The following is a 25,489-nucleotide window of genomic DNA, read 5'->3' as shown; positions in this document are numbered from 1 at the left end:
GGAGGGGCGCCCGCCATTGCCCAGGCTTGATTAGGTAAACAAAGCAGCCAGGAAGCTCGAACTGGGTGGAGCCCACTACAGCTCAAGGAGGCCTGCCTGCCTCTGTAGGCTCCACCTCTGGGGGCAGGGCACAGACAAACAAAAAGACAGCAGTAACCTCTGCAGACTTAAATGTCCCTGTCTGACAGCTTTGAAGACAGCAGTGGTTCTCCCCGCACGCAGCTGGAGATCTGAGAACCGGCAGACTGCCTCCTCAAGTGGGTCCCTGACCCCTGACCCCAGAACAGCCTAACTGGGAGGCACCCCCCAGCAGGGGCACACTGACACCTCACACGGCAGGGTATTCCAACAGACCTGCAGCTGAGGGTCCTGTCTGTTAGAAGGAAAACTAACAAACAGAAAGGACATCCACACCGAAAACCCATCTGTACATCACCATCATCAAAGACCAAAAGTAGATAAAACCACAAAGATGGGGAAAAAACAGAACAGAAAAACTGGAAACTCTAAAACGCAGAGCGCCTCTCCTCCTCCAAAGGAACGCAGTTCCTCACCAGCAATAGAACAAAGCTGGATGGAGAATGACTTTGACGAGCTGAGAGAAGAAGGCTTCAGACGATCAAATTACTCTGAGCTACGGGAGGACATTCAAACCAAAGGCAAAGAAGTTGAAAACTTTGAAAAAAATTTAGAAGAATGTATAACTAGAATAACCAATACAGAGAAGTGCTTAAAGGAGCTGATGGAGCTGAAAACCAAGGCTCGAGAACTACATGAAGAATGCAGAAGCCTCAGGAGCCGATGCCATCAACTGGAAGAAAGGGTATCAGCAATGGAAGATGAAATGAATGAAATGAAGCGAGAAGGGAAGTTTAGAGAAAAAAGAATAAAAAGAAATGAGCAAAGCCTCCAAGAAATATGGGACTATGTGAAAAGACCAAATCTACGTCTGATTGGTATACCTGAAAGTGATGGGGAGAATGGAACCAAGTTGGAAAACACTCTGCAGGATATTATCCAGAAGAACTTCCCCAATCTAGCAAGGCAGGCCAACGTTCAGATTCAGGAAATACAGAGAACGCCACAAAGATACTCCTCGAGAAGAGCAACTCCAAGACACATAATTGTCAGATTCACCAAAGTTGAAATGAAGGAAAAAATGTTAAGGGCAGCCGGAGAGAAAGGTCAGGTTACCCACAAACGGAAGCCCATAAGAAACAGCGGATCTCTCGGCAGAAACCCTACAAGCCAGAAGAGAGTGGGGGCCAATATTCAACATTCTTAAAGAAAAGAATTTTCAACCCAGAATTTCATATCCAGCCAAACTAAGCTTCATAAGTGAAGGAGAAATAAAATACTTTACAGAGAAGCAAATGCTGAGAGATTTTGTCACCACCAGGCCTGCCCTAAAAGAGCTCCTGAAGGAAGCGCTAAACATGGAAAGGAACAACCGGTACCAGCTGCTGCAAAATCATGCCAAAAAGTAAAGACCATCGAGACTAGGAAGAAACTGCATCAACTAACGAGCAAAATCACCAGCTAACATCATAATGACAGGATCAAATTCACACATAACACTATTAACTTTAAATGTAAATGGACTAAATTCTCCAATTAAAAGACACAGCCTGGCAAATTGGATAAAGAGTCAAGACCCATCAGTGTGCTGTATTCAGGAAACCCATCTCACGTGCAGAGACACACATAGGCTCAAAATAAAAGGATGGAGGAAGATCTACCAAGCAAATGGAAAACAAAAAAAGACAGGGCTTGCAATCCTAGTCTGTGATAAAACAGACTTTAAACCAACAAAGATCAAAAGAGACAAAGAAGGCCATTACATAATGGTAAAGGGATCAATTCAACAAGAAGAGCTAACTATCCTAAATATACATGCACCCAATACAGGAGCACCCAGATTCATAAAGCAAGTCCTGAGTGACCTACAAAGAGACTTAGACTCCCACACATTAATAATGGGAGACTTTAACACCCCACTGTCAACATTAGACAGATCAAAGAGACAGAAAGTCAACAAGGATACTCAAGAATTGAACTCAGCTCTGCACCAGGCGGACCTAATAGACATCTACAGAACTCTCCACCCCAAATCAACAGAATATACCTTTTTTTCAGCACCACACCACACCTATTCCAAAATTGACCATATAGTTGGAAGTAAAGCTCTCCTCAGCAAATGTAAAAGAACAGAAATTATAACAAACTATCTCTCAGACCACAGTGCAATCAAACTAGAACTCAGGATTAAGAATCTCACTCAAAGCCGCTCAACTACATGGAAACTGAACAACCTGCTCCTGAATGACTACTGGGTACATAACGAAATAAAGGCAGAAATAAAGATGTTCTTTGAAACCAACGAGAACAAAGACACAACATACCAGAATCTCTGGGACGCATTCAAAGCAGTGTGTAGAGGGAAATTTATAGCACTAAATGCCCACAAGAGAAAGCAGGAAAGATCCAAAATTGACACCCTAACATCACAATTAAAAGAACTAGAAAAGCAAGAGCAAACACATTCAAAAGCTAGCAGAAGACAAGAAATAACTAAAATCAGAGCAGAACTGAAGGAAATAAGAGACACAAAAAACCCTTCAAAAAAATCAATGAATCCAGGAGCTGGTTTTTTGAAAGGATCAACAAAATTGATAGACCGCTAGCAAGACTAATAAAGAAAAAAAGAGAGAAGAATCAAATACACACAATAAAAAATGATAAAGGGGATATCACCACCGATCCCACAGAAATACAAACTACCATCAGAGAATACTACAAAAACCTCTATGCAAATAAACTAGAAAATCTAGAAGAAATGGATAAATTCCTCGACACATACACTCTCCCAAGACTAAACAAGGAAGAAGTTGAATCTCTGAATAGACCAATAACAGGAGCTGAAATTGTGGCAATAATCAATAGTTTATCAACCAAAAAGAGTCCAGGACCAGATGGATTCACAGCTGAATTCTACCAGAGGTACAAGGAGGAACTGGTACCATTCCTTCTGAAACTATTCCAATCAATAGAAAAAGAGGGAATCCTCCCTAACTCATTTTATGAGGCCAGCATCATTCTGATACCAAAGCCAGGCAGAGACACAACCAAAAAAGAGAATTTTAGACCAATATCCTTGATGAACATTGATGCAAAAATCCTCAATAAAATACTGGCAAACCGAATCCAGCAGCACATCAAAAAGCTTATCCACCATGATCAAGTGGGCTTCATCCCTGGGATGCAAGGCTGGTTCAATATACGCAAATCAATAAATGTAATCCAGCATATAAACAGAGCCAAAGACAAAAACCACATGATTATCTCAATAGATGCAGAAAAAGCCTTTGACAAAATTCAACAACCCTTCATGCTAAAAACTCTCAATAAATTAGGTATTGATGGGACGTATTTCAAAATAATAAGAGCTATCTATGACAAACCCACAGCCAATATCATACTGAATGGGCAAAAACTGGAAGCATTCCCTTTGAAAACTGGCACAAGACAGGGATGCCCTCTCTCACCACTCCTATTCAACATAGTGTTGGAAGTTCTGGCCAGGGCAATTAGGCAGGAGAAGGAAATAAAGGGTATTCAATTAGGAAAAGAGGAAGTCAAATTGTCCCTGTTTGCAGACGACATGATTGTATATCTAGAAAACCCCATTGTCTCAGCCCAAAATCTCCTTAAGCTGATAAGCAACTTCAGCAAAGTCTCAGGATACAAAATCAATGTACAAAAATCACAAGCATTCTTATACACCAACAACAGACAAACAGAGAGCCAAATCATGAGTGAACTCCCATTCACAATTGCTTCAAAGAGAATAAAATACCTAGGAATCCAACTTACAAGGGATGTGAAGGACCTCTTCAAGGAGAACTACAAACCACTGCTCAAGGAAATAAAAGAGGATACAAACAAATGGAAGAACATTCCATGCTCATGGGTAGGAAGAATCAATATCGTGAAAATGGCCATACTGCCCAAGGTAATTTACAGATTCAATGCCATCCCCATCAAGCTACCAATGACTTTCTTCACAGGATTGGAAAAAACTACTTTAAAGTTCATATGGAACCAAAAAAGAGCCCGCATCGCCAAGTCAATCCTAAGTCAAAAGAACAAAGCTGGAGGCATCACACTACCTGACTTCAAACTATACTACAAGGCTACAGTAACCAAAACAGCATGGTACTGGTACCAAAACAGAGATATAGATCAATGGAACAGAACAGAGCCCTCAGAAATAACGCCACATACCTACAACTATCTGATCTTTGACAAACCTGAGAAAAACAAGCAATGGGGAAAGGATTCCCTATTTAATAAATGGTGCTGGGAAAACTGGCTAGCCATATGTAGAAAGCTGAAACTGCATCCCTTCCTTACACCTTATACAAAAATCAATTCAAGATGGATTAAAGATTTAAACGTTAGACCTAAAACCATAAAAACACTAGAAGAAAACCTAGGCATTACCATTCAGGACATAGGCATGGGCAAGGACTTCATGTCCAAAACACCAAAAGCAATGGCAACAAAAGACAAAATTGACAAATGGGATCTAATTAAACTAAAGAGCTTCTGCACAGCAAAAGAAACTACCATCAGAGTGAACAGGCAACCTACAAAATGGGAGAAAATTTTCGCAACCTACTCATCTGACAAAGCACTAATATCCAGAATCTACAATGAACTCAAACAAATTTACAAGAAAAAAACAAACAACCACATCAAAAAGTGGGCGAAGGACATGAACAGACATTTCTCAAAAGAAGACATTTATGCAGCCAAAAAACACATGAAAAAATGCTCATGATCACTGGCCATCAGAGAAATGCAAATCAAAACCACAATGAGATACCATCTCACACCGGTTAGAATGGCGATCATTAAAAAGTCAGGAAACAACAGGTGCTGGAGAGGATGTGGAGAAATAGGAACACTTTTACACTGTTGGTGGGACTGTAAACTAGTTCAACCATTGTGGAAGTCAGTGTGGCGATTCCTCAGGGATCCAGAACTAGAAATACCATTTGACCCAGCCATCCCATTACTGGGTATATACCCAAAGGACTATAAATCATGCTGCTATAAAGACACATGCACACGTATGTTTATTGCGGCATTATTCACAATAGCAAAGACTTGGAACCAACCCAAATGTCCAACAATGATAGACTGGATTAAGAAAATGTGGTACATATGCACCATGGAATACTATGCAACCATAAAAAATGATGAGTTCATGTCCTTTGTAGGGACATGGATGAAATTGGAAATCATCATTCTCAGTAAACTATCGCAAGAACAAAAAACCAAACACCGCATATTCTCACTCATAGGTGGGAATTGAACAATGAGATCACATGGACACAGGAAAGGGAATATCACACTCTGGGGACTGTGGTGGGGTGGGGGGAGGGGGGAGGGATAGCATTGGGAGATACACCTAATGCTAGATGACGAGTTAGTGGGTGCAGCGCACCAGCATGGCACATGTATACACATGTAACTAACCTGCACAATGTGCACATGTACCCTAAAACTTAAAGTATAATAAAAAAAAGAAAAGAAAAGAAAAAAAAATATTGGTAAAATAAAGACATTTGGTCTAAAGTTAAATAGGTCAAATATTAAGTTTACTTAATGCTTTAAGGTCATAAACTGCTTCTTTGACTTTTAAAAATTGTTCAATTTACCTACTTTGGAGCATTAGTTCTAGATAAGGCCAGGGACATGTGGAGTTAGCCACACCCCCTAGCTATGCTGGAGTCAGCCCTCATCTGCACTTCTGCCTGGTGTGTCCTGAGCTAGGCTCCACACTTGGCACATGATTAAAATTGCTTCCTAACCAGGTTTTTCACCAGAAGTAAAAGTTGCTAAGGGTTAACATTGTAACGTGTAATTAAGACTACTGAAGAAACAGTTCTACCTGTAAGGCATGTAAGGAAAGCAGAATGTGTTCTTGGTAAAAGATAATAAGAAGTCATGGGAATGTGGATTTTTCTGCCTGGATTAAAAGGTTAAAAGATTGTTAAAGGTTTAAGGAAATTTTGGAAGGTTTGTGAAAAAAAATTAATATTGTAAAAGAAATTCTGTGTGTAAACATATTGGCTAAAATAAGAGAAGTATTATTCAGTTTTTCTGTAAACTCAACATTGGAATAAAAGCACAACAGGTTTCTTTCTTTTTTTTTTTTTTTTTTTTTTTTTTTTTTTTTTGTAGAGATGGAGTTTCACTCTTTTTGCCCAGGCTAGAGTGCAGTGGTGCAATTTCAGCTCACTGCAACCTCTGCCTCCTGGGTTCAAGCGATCCTCCTGCCCCAGCCTCCTGAGTAGCTGGGATTACAGGCATCCACCACCATACCCAGCTAATTTTGTACTTTTAGTAGAGATGGGGTTTCTCCATGTTGGTCAGGCTGGTCTCAAACTCCTGACCTCAGGTGATCCACCTGCCTCGATCTCCCAAAGTGCTGGGACTACAGGCATGAGCCACTGCGCCCAGCCATTTCTCTTAAAGCAAAAACCTGCTTATAATCTGCTCTTTAACAAAAATTGTAAAGGGTTATATAAGGTTTATGAAAATCTTACCTTATAGTCAAACTGATGAAGATTAAATATATTTGTCTATAAGGTTTTATTAAGAATTGAGTCTGACATCAATAATGCACTAATGCAAAAGTGACATTTGGCTTATTTGGTATAAAAATCATACAGGGAGCACTGTCAAATATTAAAATAGTGTGTGGCTTTCTGTGTTCCAAAATAATGGGAGATTCCTATAATTCTGATATGACTTACTGTATGTTAATTAATAATTATAATTGTTACATAAAATCATTGTATGCCACAAAGGTAACCAAATTTCCTTTGTAAATCATGTTTTTTACTGTGGCTGTCCTAAAACTTTTTGTCATCCACAAAAAAAATTGTTGTCTTGTTTTGGTCCTCTTTGGAAGATGGTTTATAACTAGTTATAGAGCTCTAACAAATGCTCTTAAATGCAGGTTTCTGATAACTTTGGAAATTGTGACATTAGAATAGAGGAAAAAACTTTCAGGACTCTCGTGAAGAGCTGAAATGTTCATGAATATCAAGCAGAACAGCAGTTAACCTGAATTGACTGAACCAATAAAAGTCTAAAGTGGCTGGTGCAGTGGCTCCTGCCTGTTAATCCCAGAACTTTAGGAGTCCAAGGCAGGTGGATCACAAGAAATTCCAGACCAGCCTGGCCAATATGGTGAAACCCCATCTCTACTAAAAATACAAAAAAAAATTAGCTGAGCATGGTGGCAGGTGCCTGTAGTCCTAGCTACTCAGGAGGCTGAGGCAGGAGAATTGCTTGAACCTGGGAGGTTGCAGTGAGCTGAGATCATGCCACTGCACTCCAGCCTGGGTGACAAAGTGAGACTCCATCTCAAAAAAAAAAAAAAAAAAAAAAAGACTAAAGTAATCTTTTTAAACTTTTTGCTTAAAATGTTACTGTTTTGTTTTTCAGAGTCAAGAAAACTTTTCTTTTGAGCTATTTAAAGCTTTTAACAATTGAGTAAAGTATACTACTGTGAACAAAATTTGGAGCACATTTGTTTCTCTCTACCTGATTTCTCCAGAATTTGAAAACTAGTTGCGAGTATTCTTAATTTAATGACAATATAGCTATTTGCATAAGTGCAAAAAGAATCTGTTTTCTTTTGCAAATGGACACAATTAGAGAAACTGGTTATTTTACCAAGGCTTTAACTGGAATGGTGTGCTTTCCTTTAAGGAATCATACTTGACTTGTAAAGCCAGTAAGAGTCCGTTGAGAAACTGGCCTCATACCTTGCCTACGCAGTGCCAGTACAAGGTTTCTGACCCATAGTAAGTAAAGAATGTCACTTTCTAACAGGTCCAGAAGCCCCAAGTTATCTTGGGACCCCCAAGAGGGGAGGAATTTACTCAACTCGTAGGTATTTGAGGGTAAAAACCCATGACAGGGTTCAGCTCTAAAAAGTCTTATCAAGATTCCTTTTATGGAACAGAGTTTCATCAAAGCCAATTTTTTTTTTTTTTTGAAATGGAGTCTTGCTCTGTCGACCAGGCTGGAGTGCAGTGGCGCAATCTCAGCTCACTGCAACCTCTACCTCCTCAGTTCAAGCAATTTTCCTGCCTCAGCCTCCCGAGTAGCTGGGATTACAGGCACCCACAACCACGCCTGGCTAATTTTTGTATTTTTAGTAGAGACGGGGTTTCACCATGTTGGCCAGGCTGGTCTTGAGCTCCTCATCTCAAGTGATCTGCCTGCCTCAGCCTCCCTAAGTGTTGGGATTACAGGCGTGAGCCACTGCACCCAGCTGAAGCCAATTTTTAAAAAAAGCTAATGTGAAAAATAATTATTCTTGTTTTACTTTATACAAATAATCAGGCCAAGTATAATGAAGCAAATCAGTCTTACCATGATTTGTCTTTACTAAAAATGGGAAAATGGAGAGAAAAATATTATGTTTCAAGAACTATGGTACACATGTATCAAATTCTAGTCTCATCAGCTGTTTTTAAGTTTGTTTCTGCAATTTAGACTAACCTGTTTATTCCAGTGAACCAATCGGTGATCTCTGACTGCTGTTCAGAAGAAATAAGAGGAATGGGTAATATAAAAATCTGAATCAGTCTTCTAATTCTGGGCACAATTGGAATCAGCTAGCAACCCCATATCAGCTTGGTTCCAACAGTTTCTCACTTCATGGAAAGCCTTCTAATTTAGTTTACTTGGGATAATTCTACTTATTTTGCTTTGCTGTTGTGGAATATATTGCAGTTGTACTCTTTGTGTAGGAATGCAAGACAAGTTTGCTCACCGTTTTCTTAAATTGGACACTTACTAATCTTCCAGATACCACCTTTTGTTGGAACTTGGAGTTATGAATGACCCTCACAATATTGATGCCTTCTCACTGAGCTCCTCTCTACTCTGAATACAAGAGACCCTAATAGTTAAGCAGGAATATCATTGCCCCTATTCAGCCTGAAGAAGTTACAAAAGATGGATTTTCATCCCTCTGCAACCCTTAGGATTAAGGGTTCTCTTATGAAAGGGAGGGGAAAAATGTCAGAGGCGTTTGAACCAGAGCTACTCCATCTTAAGTAGGAGCTGAGTAAAATGAGGCTGAGACTTACTTGGCTGCACTCCCAGGTGGTTAAGGCATTCTAAGTCACAAGGTGAGATAGGAGGTCAACCCAAGATACAGGTCATAAAGACCTTGCTGATAAAACAGGTTGGGGCCAGGTGCAGTGGCTCATGCCTGTAATCCCAGCACTTTGGGAGGCCAAGGCAGGCAGATCACCTGAGGTCAGGAGTTCAAGACCAGCCTGGCCAACATGGCAAAACTCCATCTCTACTAAAACTACAAAAATTAGCCAGGTGTGCTAGTGGGTGCCTGTAATTCCAGCTACTCAGGAGGCTGAGGCAGGAGAATCACTTTAACCCGGGAGGCGGAGGTTGCAGTGAGCCAAGATCACACCACTGCGCTCTAGCCTAGGTGACAGAGTGAGACTCTGTCTCAAAGGAAAAAAAAAACAGATTGCAGTGAAGAAGCTAGCTAACACCCACCCACCCACCATAACTGGCTGGGCATAGTGGCCCACGCCTGTGATCCTAGCACATTGGGAGGCCGAGACAGGTGGATCACTTGAGGTCAGGAGTTCAATACCAACCCGGCCAATATGGTGAAACCCCATCTCTACTAAAAATACAAAAATTTAGCCATGCATGGTGGCACATGCCTGTAATCCCAGCTACTCAGGAGGCTGAGGCAGGAAAATTGCTTGAACCCAGGAGGCAGAGGCTGCAGTGAGCCAAGATTGTGCCACTGCACTCCAGCCTGGGCCACAGAGGGAGACCGTGTCTCAAAAAAAAAAAAAAAAAAAAAAAAACAAGATGGCAGGATGACAGTGACCTCTGGTCATCCTAACTGCTACACCCCCACCAGCACCATATCAGTTTACAGATGCTATGGCAAAATCAGAAAGTTACCTTATATGGTCTAAAAAAGGGAGGCATGAATAATCCACCCCTTGTTTAGCATATCATCAAGAAATAACCATAAAAGTGGGCAACCAGCAGCCCTCAGGGCTGCTCTGTCTATGGAGTAGCCCTTCTTTTATTCCTTTACTTTCGTAATAATCTTGCTTTCACTTTATGGACTTGCCCTGAATTCTTTCTTTGATGAGGTCCGAGAACACTCTCTTGGGGTCTGGATCAGGACCCCTTTCCTGTAACAACCAGGGGCCTGAAAGTGTTGGAGAAAGAACTGTGTAGAGACGTCCACCCAACAGGGGTTGTGACCTTCAGCAGAAGACACAAGCTGCCCTCCACAACCAGGGAGACAGCACAGTCTCCCGCTTTACTCTCCCTCCTACCTGTTGCCAGTGTTCCCCACTGGCCAACCCAGCTGAAACCAGAGGCCAAGGGAGCCCAGTGGTGCAGGTCAGCCTCCCAGGCAGACACTGGACCCACAGGGGCAGGCAGGTGAGACCGAACACACCGACACACACAGCCACTGGGTGGAGCAGACAAGGGTGCTCCAGCTGCTACCCAACTGCTGCAGAAATGTGACTGCCGCCAGCCGACCTTAATGATAACTTTACTGGCCAGGCGTGGTGGCTCACGCCTGTAATGCCAGCACTTTGGGAGGCCGAGGCAGGCGGATCACGAGGTCAGGAGATCAAGATCATCCTGGCTAACACAGTGAAACCCCATCTCTACTAAAAATACAAAAAATTAGCCGGGCGTGGTGGCACACGCCTGTAGTCCCAGCTACCAGGGAGGCTGAGGCAGGACAATCACTTGAACCCGGGAGGCAGAGGTTGCAGTGAGCTGAGATCACACCACTGCACTCCAGCCCGGGCAACAGAGTGAGACTCCGTCTCTAAATAAATAAATAAATAAATAAATGAAATTTTTTAAAAAGACAACTTTACCTTGCAACCCAGAGACTCCACTGCTAGGTAATCTACCCAAAGGAAAGAGAAAAGTGTCCACACAAAAACTCAAGTGTCAATATTCACAGCAGCATTATTCATAATAGCCAAAAAAAAAATGGAAACAACTCCAACAGTTGTCAACTGGAAAATGAATAAACAAAATGGAGTATATCCATACAGTGGAATATTATTCTGCAGTAAAAATTAAAGAGCTATTGACACATGCTGCAATATGGATGAACCTCCAAAACAATATGCTAAGTGGAAGAAAACAGTCACGGAGAACGGCATGTTGTATGGTGACCTTCATATGAAATGTCTAGAAAAGATCAGTGGCAGCCTAGGGCTAGGGATAGGAATGCAGGATTAATAGCAACCAGGTGTACCTGATCTTACTCGAGTGATGGAAATGTTCCAAAACCGGATGGTGGTGATGATAAACAACTCGGTTAATTTCCTAAAAATTACTGAAGTGTACACTTGGGTGAATTTTATGGTATATAAATTATATCTCAAAAAGCTGTTCAAGATTAAAAAACTGACCCACATGTATATGACACCATCGATACTGAAGTTTTAAAAAGTCAATTATATTCACTCTCACAGGTGATTTTCAGCCATGACTCTGGAGAGCTGAAGGTGTTAACACCACAAAGGTATTGTCACAAGTTCCCCCCAACCTGCAATCTCCACAGTGAGGTTTCACTCCATTAAAAAGACAAGCAATTAAGCCAAGTGAGATGGCTCATTTCTGTAATCCTAGAGCCTTGGGAGGCCGAGGCAGGAGGATCACTTGAGGCCAGGAGTTCAAGACCAACCCAGGCAACACAGCAAGACACCGCCCCCCCCACCACCATCTCTACAAAAATTAAAATTAAAAAATTAGGCCAGGTTCAGTGGCTCATGTGTGTAATCCCAGCATTTTGGGAGGCCCAGGCCGCAGGATCACAAGGTCAGGAGATCGAGACCATCCTGGCTAACATGTTGAAACCCCGTCTCTACTAAAAATACAAAAAAAATTAGCCAGGCATGGTGGTGGGCGCCTGTAGTCCCAGCTACTCAGGAGGCTGAGGCAGGAGAATGGCATGAACCCGGGAGGCGGAGCTCGCAACGAGCCGAAATCGTGCCACTGCACTCCAGCCTGGGCGACTGAGCAAGACTCCATCTCAAAAAAAAAAAAATTTAAAAATTAGCCGAGCATGGTGGCACAGCCTGTAGTCCCAGCTGCTCAGGAGGCTGAGGTGAGAGGGTCACTTGAGCCCAGGAGGTCAAGAATGCAATGAGCCGTGATCCCACCACTGCACTCCAGCCTGGATGACAGAGCAAGACCCTATCTCTAAAAAAAAACAAAAACAGAAAAAAAAAAGATAAGCAGTCACTAGATGCTGCATCAATTGTTTCTTTAAACAGTTGATTTCCTGGTGTGTGTGTATGTGTGTGTGTATGTGTGTGTGTATGGAAGTGGGTAATGGGGGAGACTGCGTGTGTGGGGGCAGAAGGCTTATGGGAAACCTCTATACCATCTGCTCAATTTTTCTGTGAACCTATAATTGCTCTAAAAAATAAAGTCCATTAAAAATGTTTTTTCATTTAAAAAAAAACACTAAACCAAGGACAGTCCTATTTCAAGACTGACCCCTGCCAACGACATCCCCAAGTCTTCTCTCTTGTTCTCTCCATGGAAAATTCCCTACCCCCACCTCTAGCCTCCATTTTTGAGTCTTGGAATCCATCAACAGGATGGCTAAAGAATTAAGCACCTTTGTCTCCCAATTCACTTCATCAGCCTCCTGAAGAGGAGATGGCCCAATAAATGAAAGGCCATTTGCATTTTCAGCACAAAGGATGCTCTTTGCCTGGTGGGCTTGTTTCTCTCAAGAGCCACAGGCCTTTTAGAGGTTCCATGTGAAGTGGTCTGGGCCAAGAGGGGGGCACCCAAGAACACTTGGTTGTCTGGGCTGGCATTGTTCCCTTTGTCTGCTTGAACAGGACTCAATCTTATTTCCAGAATGTCCAGGCTGACAGGCTCCATACACAGGTTTTGCCACCCCCTTTTCAGAAAGTTAAGCTGCAAAAGCCTCCCTTTCCCAGAATTCACTGCCGGTGCCCCATCCTGATGCAGAACGGCTGCCGTGGGATGAATGGGCCTTGTTTTCCTCCTCCTGTATGTTGGGGCCTGGGTCAAGGAAGGTGCTTGTAGCTGCTAATCTACAGCGGGTAGTGGGAATGCCAGGAAAAACAGGGCTTCCTCTGTGTGGCCAAGAATAAAAGAAAGGGCTTGAATTCAGGTGCTACAGGAGTGGAAATGGTGTGAAAAATAGGGTGAGCAGTGGCTTCAGAGGTATGGAAGAGTGGGCCCACTCTCTTCCTCCCTCCACCCCAGGCCCATCCCTCTCCACAATTTTTTCCCACCTGCCTCAAGTAATGCTTGAAATTCTTTTCACAGGAAGCAAAGCCTCTCCTGCCACTCTAAATGTAAATGCAGATTCGGTTAAATGCAGTGAAGAATAAGCTTCTGGAAGGGCGGAGGAGAAGTGCTTTCCCTATTCCCACCATTAAGTCCATCAAAAAAAACCTGGACACAATACATAAAACAAAGAGAAGAAGACTCCAGATGTGAGAAAAGGTTCATTTAGGGGCCTCGGAACCCGAGGAAGGGCACTGTGGTATTTCCTGGGCTTTTTTTTTTTTTTTTTTTTCCCCACATATCCCAGACATTGCTGGAGAAACTGGCAGTTCAGAAATGCCAACAGATGCAGTTATTAAAAAGTCTCGCTGGGCACAGTGGCTCACACCTGTAATCCCAGCACTTTCGGATGCCAAGGCAGGTGGATCACCTGAGGTCAGGAGTTTGAGACCAGCCTGGCCAACATGGTGAAACCCCATCTCTACTAAAAATACAAAAATTAGCCAGGCATGGTGGCGGGTGCCTGTAATCCCAGCTACTCGGGAGGCTGAGGCAAGAGAATCACTTGAAACCAGAAGGCAAAGTTTGCAGTAAGCCGAGATCGCGCCACTGCACTCCAGCTTGTGTGACAGAGTGAGACCAGGCAAAAGAATGAAACTCTGTCTCAAAAAAAAAAAGTCTCAACAAAAGCCTGCCCTCTCTAACTAGAGGACCAGAAAAGGGGATGTCTAGTGAGACAGAAAACATTTAGACAGCAACTGTGTACTCCAAGCAAACACCTTGGGAAAAACTATGACCCCACCCACACCCCTGCCAGTAAAGGCTGGGTGGGGAGCTGGGTCTTCCACGCTGGTGAGGCTCTGTAGCAAGGATCCTGGGACTTTCATCGCAGCTGCCACCATCCCCACGAATGTCTGTGGAGATCTGAATTCCACCCCCACCTGGCAGTAACAAGGCACCTCTTCCCCTCTTTGTCCTCTTCCTTTGCCAGGGATGACAACAGAGGAGGCCTCATGGAGAGCCAGGACTTTCACCACTGCCCAGTGGAACAAGGCCACCTCTCCCAAGTGTCATCGGAGGCCTTGTGGAGAGCAGTAAAGAGGTGTTTCTGCCCCTCCCAGCCAGAGTGGTATCAGCAGAGGCCCAGGAAGAAGCCAGAACCCCACCCCCACCCAATAGTAAGAAGTAGGCAGCTCTCCACAAGTGGAGAATTGAGCCCCCACTCCACCTGGTAGAAACTAGTCAGTTCCCCCTCCTCTCCCTCCCACAGCAATGTCAATATGGACCAATATAAACCAAAGATTTAAATAAGATCCAGAGTCCCATAACGTAAAACCAAAATGTCGAGGATTCAGTCAAAAGCCACCCATCATTCAAAGAACCAAGATCTTAATCTGAATGAGAAAATACTAACAACAGATGCCAACATAGAGATGACACAGACATTAGAATTATCTGACAAGGTTTGGAGCATAAAAATGCTTCAATAGGCTGGGTGATGTGGCTCATGCCTGTAATCCCAGCACTTTGGGATGCCACAGCAAGCGGATCACTTGAGGTCAGGAGTTTGAGACCAGCCTGGCCAATGAGGTGAAACCCCGTCTCTATTAAAAATACAAAAATTAGCTGGGCGTGGTGGTGGGCACCTGTAATCCCAGCTACTTGGGAGGCTGAGGCAGGAGAATCACTTGAACCCGGGAGGCAGAGGTTGCAGTGAACCAAGATTGCACCATTGCACTCCAGCCTAGGTGACAGAGTGAGACTCCATCTCAAAAAAAGAAAAAAAAAAAAGTTCAATAAACCATTATAAACACACAAAACAAATGGCAAAAATAGAAAAATCTCTGCAAAGAAATAGAAGATGTAAGGAAGAACCACATGAAAATACTTGAACTGAAAAATATAATCACTAAAGTTAAAACCTTGATGGATGGGCTCAGTAGCAGAAAGAGTGGGACTAAGAAAAGAATCAATGAACTTGAAGATTAAAAAAAAAGAAATTACCCAATATAAGCAACAGAGAAAAAATACACTGAAAAAATTGAACAGAATCTCAAGGGCCCATTGAACTATAAAAAGGTCTAATATTCATGTCCATTGGAGTGTTACAAGGAGAGAAGAGGGCAGGGCTGAAAAAGTATTTGAATAAATAATGGATGAAAGTTTTTGAAATTTGTTTTTATTTATTTATTTATTTTTTGAGATGGAGTCTCACTCTTGTCACCTAAGCTGGAGTGCAATGGCACAATCTTTTCCTCCTGGATTCAAGCAGTTCTGCCTCAGCCTCCCAAGTAGCTGGGATTACAGGTGCCCACCATCATGCCCAGCTAATTTTTGTATTTTCAGTAGAGACAGGGTTTCACCATGTTGGCCAGGGTGGTCTTGAACTCCTGACCTCAGGTGATCCATCCGCCTCAGCTTCCCAAAATGCTGGGATTACAGGCAGGAGCCACCGCGCCGGGCCCAAATTTGTGAAAAGATGTAAACCTACAGATTCAAGAGGCTGAGTAAACCCCAAACGGGTAAAACCAAAGAAATCCATGCCAAGAATCATTGTATTTAAACTTTTGAAAAATAAAGACAAAGAAAAAATTTTGAAAGCCAAGAGAGAAACACTCCCCTGTTTATTGGGGAAAAGCAATTCAAATAATATCAGATTTTTCATCAGAAGCCACAGAGGCCAGAAGGAAGTGCCACAGTATTTTTCAAGTGCTGAAAGAAAAGGACTGTCAACTGCAAATCCTGTTTCTAGCAAAACTATCTTTTAGGAATGAAGGGGAAATGAAGCCATTCTCGAATGAAGAAAAACTAAGATAATTTGTTGCCTGCAGACCAACCCTAAAATAATAGCTAAAGGAAATTCTATAAACAGAAATAAAGTGACTTAAAAAGGAATCTTGGGACATTGGGAAGAAAGAAAGAGCAACAGGAAGAGAAAATACTGGTAAATACAAGATATTCTTCTCTGTGGTGGTGAACATTGTGTGTCAACTTGACTAGGTCATGATACCCAGCTACTCAGTCAAACATTATTATGTTTCTGTAAAGCTATCTTTATATGAGATTAACATCTAAATTAGTAGACTTTGAGTAAAGCATATTACACTCCATAAGGAGGGTGGGCCTTGTCTCGTCAGCTGAGGGCCTTAAGAAAACAAGATTGACCTTCCTGGAGGAACAGGGAATTCTGTCACCTGATAGATGGCCTGTGGACTTGAACTGCAGCTTTGCCTCTTCTTGGGTCTCCAACCTGCCAGCCTACACTGCAGATTTGGGACACACCAGCCTCCATAACCATGTGTGTCAATTCCTTCAAATAAATCAACCTTTCTCTCCTCTCCCTCTCCCTCCCTTCCTCTCCCACTCTTCTCTCTCTGTCTCCTTCCCTCTCCCTTCCTCCCCACTCTCTTTCTCTCCCTTCCTCCCCCGACCCCACTCCCAGCTGTCTCTATGTGTCTGTGTGTCTGCGTATGTGTGTGTGTGTGACACACACCCTATTGATTCTGTTTCTCTCGAGAACCATGACTAATACATTCTCAAAAAATAAAAAAAGCCATATATGTGAAAGGAATCACAGTTTAAATATCCAATGAGAACAAAACCTAACCTTGGAAAGCTTACTCTGAGCAAACCATTTTGCCTGTCTCATCCTATTTAACCCTTACAAAAACCTAGGTGAGACTGTTATCACCTCCAGCTCACTGATGTGGAAATTCAGCCAGTGAGCCTTGGAGAGAGGCTTTGACACACATCTGATCAATTCCCAACCTCAGGCTTTTACCCATTGCAGTCCACAGCATCTCAGGCTCAGCTGCACTCCTTGGAGCAGCAGTTAGCAGGGAGAGAACAGGATCTCTGGAAGGGAGAAAAGCCTACATGAAGGAGAGGCCGGGAGCCCAGAAAATTGTTTAACACAGCCTCAGTAAAGAACATAAAGAGGCTGGGCACAGTGGCTCACGCCTATAATCCCAGCACTTTGGGAGGCCAAGGCAAGAGGATTGCTTAAGCTTAGGAATTTGAGAACAGCTTGGCAACAAAGTGAGACCTCATCTCTACAAAAAAAAAAAAATTAAATAAAAAGGCAAAGAGGAAAAAAGTCCACAAGGAGAAGTACAAAGCAAGAATTCATGAAGGACAGAACACAAAGTTGGCAAAGACCCAGAAGCGCAGAATGGATGTGTAACTTGTCCAAAATCTCCAGACAGCATCATGGTGAAGACTGGAACCCACAGCTCCTGACCCCCAGGGCCATTGCTTTGTGAAACAATAAAGAAATGAATGGCTAAGGACAGCTTCCACATGGGGTCTCCCCTAAGCAGAAAGAAGAGTGTCTGAGTCTTGCAATAGCAAGGGACCACAGGAAGGTCAGGTCAGCATGAACTTGAGAAAAGATTCTGGAGAATCGTGAAGAATTGCTTGGCAATCCAGGGAACTTAGAGGTAAGGTGAAGAACCTTTTGGTTGACATATTAGGTCTTTCCAAAACCTGGTCCAGGGTGAGAAATTGTTATATAAAAGGTGATATAGTTTTAATGCAAATAGCTAGAAACATTTTCCTTCTGATTTGGGGGAATGGAAGACACATTGTTTTGAAAAGTGACCGCTGGGTGGTCTCTCCAAATTCAACACTCAAATATGACCACTCATCTACCGAGTGTCAGCCACTCCTGTTCACCAGTAAGTTGCTATACATGAATTAGAATAAAAGCAAAGAACTCCTTATCTTAAAAATAAACAGTTGAGATAGAAGGGTCAGTGTCAAAAAATCATCAGCAGCAGATGAAGGACGGGGGTCAGACACGAGGAGCTTTTTTTTTTTTTTTTTTTTTGAGATGGTGTCTCGCTCTGTCACCAGGCTGGTATGCAGTGGCGCAATCTCGGCCCACTGCAACCTTCACCTCCTGGGTTCAAGCAATTCTCCTGCCTCAGCCTCCTGAGTAGCTGGGATTACAGGTAAGCACCACCACGCCTGGCTAATTTTTGTATTTTTAGTAGAGACGGGGTTTCACTACGTTGGTCAGGCTGGTCTGGAACTCCTGACCTCATGATCTGCCCACCTCGGCCTCCCAAAGTGTTGGGATTACAGGCGTGAGCCACCACACCAGGCCACAAGGAGTTTTTTGGTTTGTTTTTGGTTGTTTTTTTTTTTTTTCAGACGAAGTCTCACTCTTGTCCCCCAGGCTGGAGTGCAATGGCACAATCTCAGCTCACTGCAACCTCCACCTCCTGGGTTCAAGCAATTCTCCTGCCTTAGCCTGCCAAGTAGCTGGGATTACAAGCACCCACCACCACACCCAGCTAATTTTTGTATTGTAAGTAGAGACGGAGTTTCGCCATGTTGGCCAGGCTGGTCTGGAACTCCTGACCTCAGGTGATCCACCCTCCTCGGCCTCCTGAAGTGCTGGGATTACAGGCATGAGCCACTGCGCCCAGCCCACGAGGAGCTTTTTTAACTGACATGCTTGAGGTTTGTTAACATCCACCAAGTTTCTAGCAAGTGCATCCCAGATGTCTTGCACTGCTGTTTCACATAAGATGGCTTTGTTATGATGCAAGCCGTCTGGGACAAGAAAAGGCATGGGTACTGTACTGTAGTTGAATACATTTTTCATATGAACCGAATGTTTTGTGGCCCCCCAAAATTCATATGCTGAAATCCTAACCCCCAATGAGATGACACTTGGAGGTAAGGCTTTCAGGAGGTAATCAGGTCATAAGAGTGGGGCCTTCACGATGAGATTAATGTCCTTATGGGAAGAAACACCAGGCCAGGCATGGTGGCTCATGTCTGTAATCCCAGTACTTTGGGAGGCCGAGGCAGGCAGATCACTTGAGCCCAGGAGTTCAAGACCAGCCTGGGCAACATGGTGAAACCCTGTCAGTACAAAAAATTTAAAAATTAGCCAGGCGTGATGGCACACGCCCGTAGTCCCTGATACTCAGGAGGCTGAGTGGGAGTATCACTTGAGCCCAGGAGGTTGAGGCTGCAGTGGGCTGTTTGCACCACTGCACTCCAGCCTGAGCAACAGAGCAAGAACCTGTCTCCAAAAAGTAAAAGAAGAAGAAACATCAGAGAGCTTGCTTCCCCTCTCTCTGCTCTCTGCCGTGTGAAGCTACATCAAGAAGACAATTGTCTGCAAACCAAGAAGAGAGCCCTTGCCAGACATCAGATCTGCTGGCACCTCGCTCTTGGACTTCCCAGCCTCCAGAACCATAAGAAATACATGCTTGCTTAGGCCACTCAGCTTATGGAATTCATTCTGCAGCTCAAGCTGATGAAGACCACATCTGTCTCAGAAATGGGTGTAATTACTATAACATAGTGGAAAGCACTGGAACCTTACGTATATTCACAACCTCTAACCCAGCAAGACCACCTCAAGGAAAATAGCTCCCAAAATAATTGGATATAAGCAGAAAAGTTTCTGTATTTACTCCCAATTTTATATAAAATGAAGAAAAATTCAGAAAAAAACTAAAATTTTTACCAAGAAAATGGTTAAATTATGGACCATCCATTTGATGGAATATTATGTTGCCATTTAAAAATCAGGGTTTTCGGCAGGCTGCAGTGGCTCATGCCTGTAATCCCAGCACTATGGGAGGCCAAAGCAGGCAGATAACTTGAGCTCAGGAGTTCAAGACCAGCCTGGACAACAGAGGAACAGTGAAACCCTGTCTCTACAAAAAATACATGAGCCTGTAGTTCCAGGAGGACACATTGCTTCGGGAGGCTGAGGTGGGAGGATTGCTTGAGCCCAGGAGGTCAAGGCTGCAGTAAGCAGTGTTTGTACCACTGCATTCCAGCCTGGGCAACAGAGCAAGACCCTGTCTCAAAAAAAAAAAAAACCCACAGTTTTGACATAAGAAAATGCTCACAACTAATGTAACATTTAAAAAATAATGGTATGTATAATCTGGGATTTGAGATAAATTTAGGAGAAACTGTTAGGTTTCAAATATCTTTCTCTTCAAGAATGTGGTATTTTTTTCTCTCATTTGGAATATCTCTTATATTTCTCAATGGAATTTTACAGTTTTCTTGAAAAAGACCTACAAATTTTATGTTAACTGTATTTCTAGGATTACTTATTTTTCTATTGCAAATGGAAAAGCTTTTCATTATATTTTTAAGGTGTTATTGATTTCTTTTTTTTTTTTTTTTTTTGGAGACAAAGTCTTGCTCTATTGCCCAGGCTGGCGTGCAATGGTGCGATCTCAGCTCACTGCAACCTCTGCCTCCCAGGTTCAAGAGATTCTCCTGCCTCAGCCTCCCAAGTAGCTGGGATTACAGGCACCTGCCAACACGCCCTGCTAATTTTTGTATTTTAAGTAGAGATGAGGTTTCACCATGTTGGCCAGGCTGGTCTCGAACTCCTGACCTCAGGTGATCCACCTGCCTCGGCCTCCCAAAGTGCTGGGATTACAGGAGTGAGCCACCGTGCCCAGCTGGTGTTATTGATTTTTAAACAGCTTTCCTCTTACAGTTTCTAGAATTCTTTCTATTCTTCTATTGTATTTGACATGGTTCTAGACATCAGTGTAATAGGCATAAGGAAGAAATAAAATACATAGGAATTCCAGGAAACAATGTTTCATTAATAAAAATGTGAAATTTATAATTATAATAGCATATAAAACCACATATGTTATAAATGCATTTTTTAAAGTATAATTATCTACTTATCTATCTACAGAGAAATAAGCATGGAAGCAAATACTCAAAAATACTAATTGTATTCTAGTGACTCTCAGTTCTATTAGACCTTCTTTTTATAGAATATGTTATAATGCCATTAATGTCCTTGAAATGAAAGTCACTGATAATATGTTTTGCCTAAGCAAGTGACTTTTAAAAAATCAATATATGCCCTAGCTTAATGTAAATAATAAATAAAAGGAAAGTAGTTTATAATGTTTTGAAAAAATTAAAGTATATAAGCTGATATGGCACAATTACACTAGAAAATACCAATGCCCCACAAATTCCCAAAACAATCCCTAAGGCAAGGTACTGTCACCTTTGAATATCATTGTGTTTAAAAAAAGAGATCCAGGGAGTGAGATTATTATTTTTGTTTGCTTTTCCATAGAGTATATTTTCTCCTTTAAATGAATGCATACTGCTTTTATATTCAAAAATCTAGTGTTGGGGTGGGTGTCTCAGGACTGTGATTGTTCAATACAAGGGAGGAGAAAGTCCCCAGGAAGATAGCTTACCTCGAACGAGTACGCTTTCCCAATTCCATCGCCTGCTCCAGTGATCACTGTGAAAAGCAAGAATGCTTTTAAAAGACAGAATTCATCTTTAAACTTCTCTTTCTCACTGGCCACGTTTTCTCGCAAGCCTAGTCTCCAGGACAGTCAGTACTCCAAAGGTTCATCCCTTTGCTCTCCAGCCCATGCCCTTGAAGCCCCTCACTAAACATTCAGGTGAAAGGATTGTTTGGTGGTGGGTGGGTTGGTTGGTTGGTTGGTTGGTTAGTTGGTGTTTTGGAGGGATTGGCGAGACTGTGGAAAACATGTTCCAAAATGAAACAGATCCGCAGCCAGGGAACATTTCCTGCAGGCCCCATGAGGATGCAGATATTGTGAGCCTTCACCCCACAAGGGCAGGCAGTGTTCCCCATTATCTCTCTGCCCAGGCACCCATCTGTCATTGTAAGGACATTTCAAGGTTCCTCCTAAAAGTGGAGCTCTGCCCACTTCTCACCCCCACCCCACAGCAGCAATTAAAGGCCTATGGAAGGTAGGGAATTTAGCAAAGAGGAAAATACCAAAATGCAAAAAGAAAATGCAGTGAAATGAAGAAACCTGAAGAATTTGTACTCAATAGAACTATCTGTTAATATACAACAGTCAAATAGGTCTGCTAGTCCTTTCATATAAACATTACAGACATATTTAATGATTGAGCTCTAGTATACGCTTCATTCGTGAGAACGTCACAATTTCAAAATTCACTACAATTCGGTATATCGTAAAACTTACAATTTACCCTTGCAACAACAATTAAAGGGCATGCTTTCAAAAAGTGTGAACAAAAGGTACATTTAGCTCACCTGAGAGTGAGTGCAGGCCAAGCTGTACAAGCCTCACGGACCACACTGGCTTTAATAATTACTAATGATGTGTCTGTTTGTTTAGGAACTTCTAAGAGGCTCCATGCACACCGTCTGCAGCTCTGGGTGGAGGAACTATGCTCAGGGCATCTTGGGCCTTACCTTCCCCTCCCTGTGGGGAATCTTCAATTCACCCAATACAGGGCCTGCACTACAGGCAAGATGATACCATCAATAATAACGACGGATAACGGTCACACACTTACTTCTTGCCATGTACTGCTTCTAGTGTTTTAGATGCATCATCTCATTTAATGTTCAAAACAAACCTAAAATGCAGGGACCATCATTATCCTTAGTTTATAAATGAGGAAGCCAAGGGGAAAAAGTTCGTAACTTGATTAAGGTCACACTGCTAAAAATGATGACACAAGGATTTGAACCCAGGCTGTCTGACTTTGGGGCCCTGAGTCTATGAATATACACTAAGAAAAGAATTAGGAAATCCAGCACAGAGCTCAGGGTACTCTATCTGAGGAATTAAAAATTTAGCCTCTAGTTCTTGGGTTTCTTTTTTGTCCTCTACTTGAAATATATTATCTCCCTGATATCTGCCTCTGCCCAAACATATTTTACTCCTGCTAGAGGTAACTCTATCCATCTTGACTCATAAAAACAGGTTAAGATCATGTTTTTCCTTTGAGTCACCAAATGCTCTTAGTCTCTGTCCCCATTTGAACTTCTTTTAGAATGTAGGTTTTTAGAAGGGCTTTCCCTACACAAACGACAGCAGCTGTGCAGAGTGCTACATCCACCCACACATGGGCATCTGAATCTGTGTGTAGTGGGGTATTTAAATCCAGAACACTCAGGTCAAGCTGCTGAGCAAGTTCAAGCAAGTTCACTCCTGACAGCATAATACCCCAAGAGGACACACACACACACACACACACACACACACAGCAAATATAAGACGCAGAAGTCAAAAATCCATTTGTCATCCCAAACAATTTCTCACACGGTAATTTTTTTAATTTCCATTGCTAAGTTTTTAAGGTTGCCAGGTTTAGCAAATAAGGATACAGAATGCCCACTTAAATTTGAAATTAAGGTAAATTATGAATTGTTTAATACATGTCTCATGCCATATGTGAGTTATACTAAAAAAGTATTCCTTTTTTTCTGAAATTTAAATTTAACTGGGTATCCTGTATTTTATCTGGCAGCCCTATAAGGATATTAGAATCTTTCCTATTTTGCCTAGATAATATCTCTAAAGTCACTTAATCATTTTTGTCATTGGATTCTTTGTGTGTGTGTGTGTCCAGATTTGAAATATAAGGCCCTGCAAAGACCTTAGCATTTCAGATATTCAAGGAGATGCTGAAACCATGGCCTCATGCTCTTCACCTTAACTTCAGTCATAGGGCTGAAGTTCTGCATGGGCGTTCCAGTAGATAAATCCCATGGGGAGGCAGCATTTAATTGACACCAGCCAGACCCAGATTCCATTCCATACCATCCTGAAAACATGGCTCCACAGAGTTATGCGTTGCCTTGATTTTGTAACACCTTCATTTCTTAAAAACACTTGGATCCTTTTTTTAATACAATGAGTTAAAATTATTTAGATTTCAAAATTTGGAAACACCTTTTAGTAAAGTGAAAGCACCCTGGGCTTTTTGTAAATCTAGAGATGAGGATGCAGAAATTTCTGCATTATTTATTATTTGTATTAGCAGGAAACTCCCAAAAGAAGAAAACTCATCTAATGGGGTTGAGAGGATAAGTGCTTAGCAAGGGCTGGGTAGCCTTCTGCCCTAGTGTTCCCCTAATGCCCTACAGCTTGTGTTGCAGACCATTCTAATTTCACTCACACTTTTCTAATCCCCCCAATTAAAATTACCCAAAGGAATTACTTCTTTGCTCTCAAAGAGAAAAAATGCAATATCCCTTTTGAGACATAAATAATAATAAGCAGGGGCTGGGTGCGGTGGCTCATGCCTGTCATCCCAGCAGTTGGGGAGGCCGAGTCGGGTGAATCACAAGGTCAAGAGTTTGAGACCAGCCTGGCCAACAGGGTGAAACCCTGTCTCTACTAAAAATACAAAACGTTGGCTGGGTGCGGTGGCTCACGCCTGTAATCTCAGCACTTTGAGAGGCTAAAGTGGGCAAATCATGAGGTCAGGAGTTAGAGACCAGCCTGGCCAACATGGGGGAACCCTGTCTCTACTAAAATACAAAAAATTAGCCAGCCGTAGTAGTGTGTGCCTGTAATCCCAGCTACTTGGGAGGCCGAGGCAGGAGAATTGCTTGAACCCAGGAGGCAGAGGTTGCAGTGAGCAGAGATCGCACTACTGCACTCCAGCCCGGGCAACAGAGTGAGACTCTGTCTCAAAAAAAAAAAAACACACACCATTAGCCAGGTGTGGTGACAGGCGCCTATAATCCCAGCTACTTGGGAGGCTGAGGCAGGAGAATTGCTTAAACCCGGGAAGCGGAGGTTGCAGTGAGCCGAGATCGCGCCATTACACTCCAGCCTGGGCGACAGAGCAAGTGTCTGTCTCAAAAATAATAATAATAGTAATAAGCAGGAACAACAGCAGCAAAAAAACATGAGATGGAACACTCCCTTACCTGCCCACTGTCCCATTGACTGCAAGAAAGACTTTGGCAAAACTTTCCAGTAGTTCAGTAAAATACGTCTGGAGAATCTCACGCACTTCGCCAGGCAGGCCAGGCACACCAGCAGCCCTGTGAGGATGAAGAACTGTTCCAGGACGTCCCCCATGGCTGCACTGAACAGACTGTTTCAGCCCTGGCCGTGGCCCTCTGTGTATGCCTCCTGGGACCACGCTGCTCTGGAGACCTCCAGATCTTCTTCCAGGAGTCACTGGACGTGTTCCATCAAGTCAGGGGCATCTAGATTAAAGTAACTTCTTTACATCATCCTCTGACTCACAGGCCTTTGAATAAGGCTTTTGTTACTGTGGAGGAGCTGGTGAAAAAGTAAAAGGTGGACATGAAGGGAAA

The 25,489-nt window shown here is 42.7% G+C and overlaps 1 protein-coding gene across 1 annotated transcript in view; it reads right to left on the bottom strand.

The window, feature by feature from the left end:
- Positions 1-25,251, bottom strand: part of HSD17B3 (hydroxysteroid 17-beta dehydrogenase 3) — a 72,755-nt gene extending 47,504 nt beyond the window's left edge. Inside the window, exons 1-2 of the mRNA XM_024345777.3 lie at positions 25,094-25,251; positions 21,615-21,661 (exon numbers count right to left, since the gene is read on the bottom strand). Coding sequence (XP_024201545.1) covers positions 21,615-21,661; positions 25,094-25,247 — 201 coding nt within the window. The 5' untranslated portion in view covers positions 25,248-25,251. The remainder of the gene's footprint in view (positions 1-21,614; positions 21,662-25,093) is intronic.
- Between the last annotated feature and the right edge of the window lie 238 nt (positions 25,252-25,489).

Source organism: Pan troglodytes, chromosome 11 (genome assembly GCF_028858775.2).
Source record: "Pan troglodytes isolate AG18354 chromosome 11, NHGRI_mPanTro3-v2.0_pri, whole genome shotgun sequence".
NCBI classification, from domain to species: domain Eukaryota; kingdom Metazoa; phylum Chordata; class Mammalia; order Primates; family Hominidae; genus Pan; species Pan troglodytes.
The sequence above is the reverse complement of the archived record's forward strand: the minus strand, read 5'-3'. Positions and strand labels throughout refer to the sequence as shown.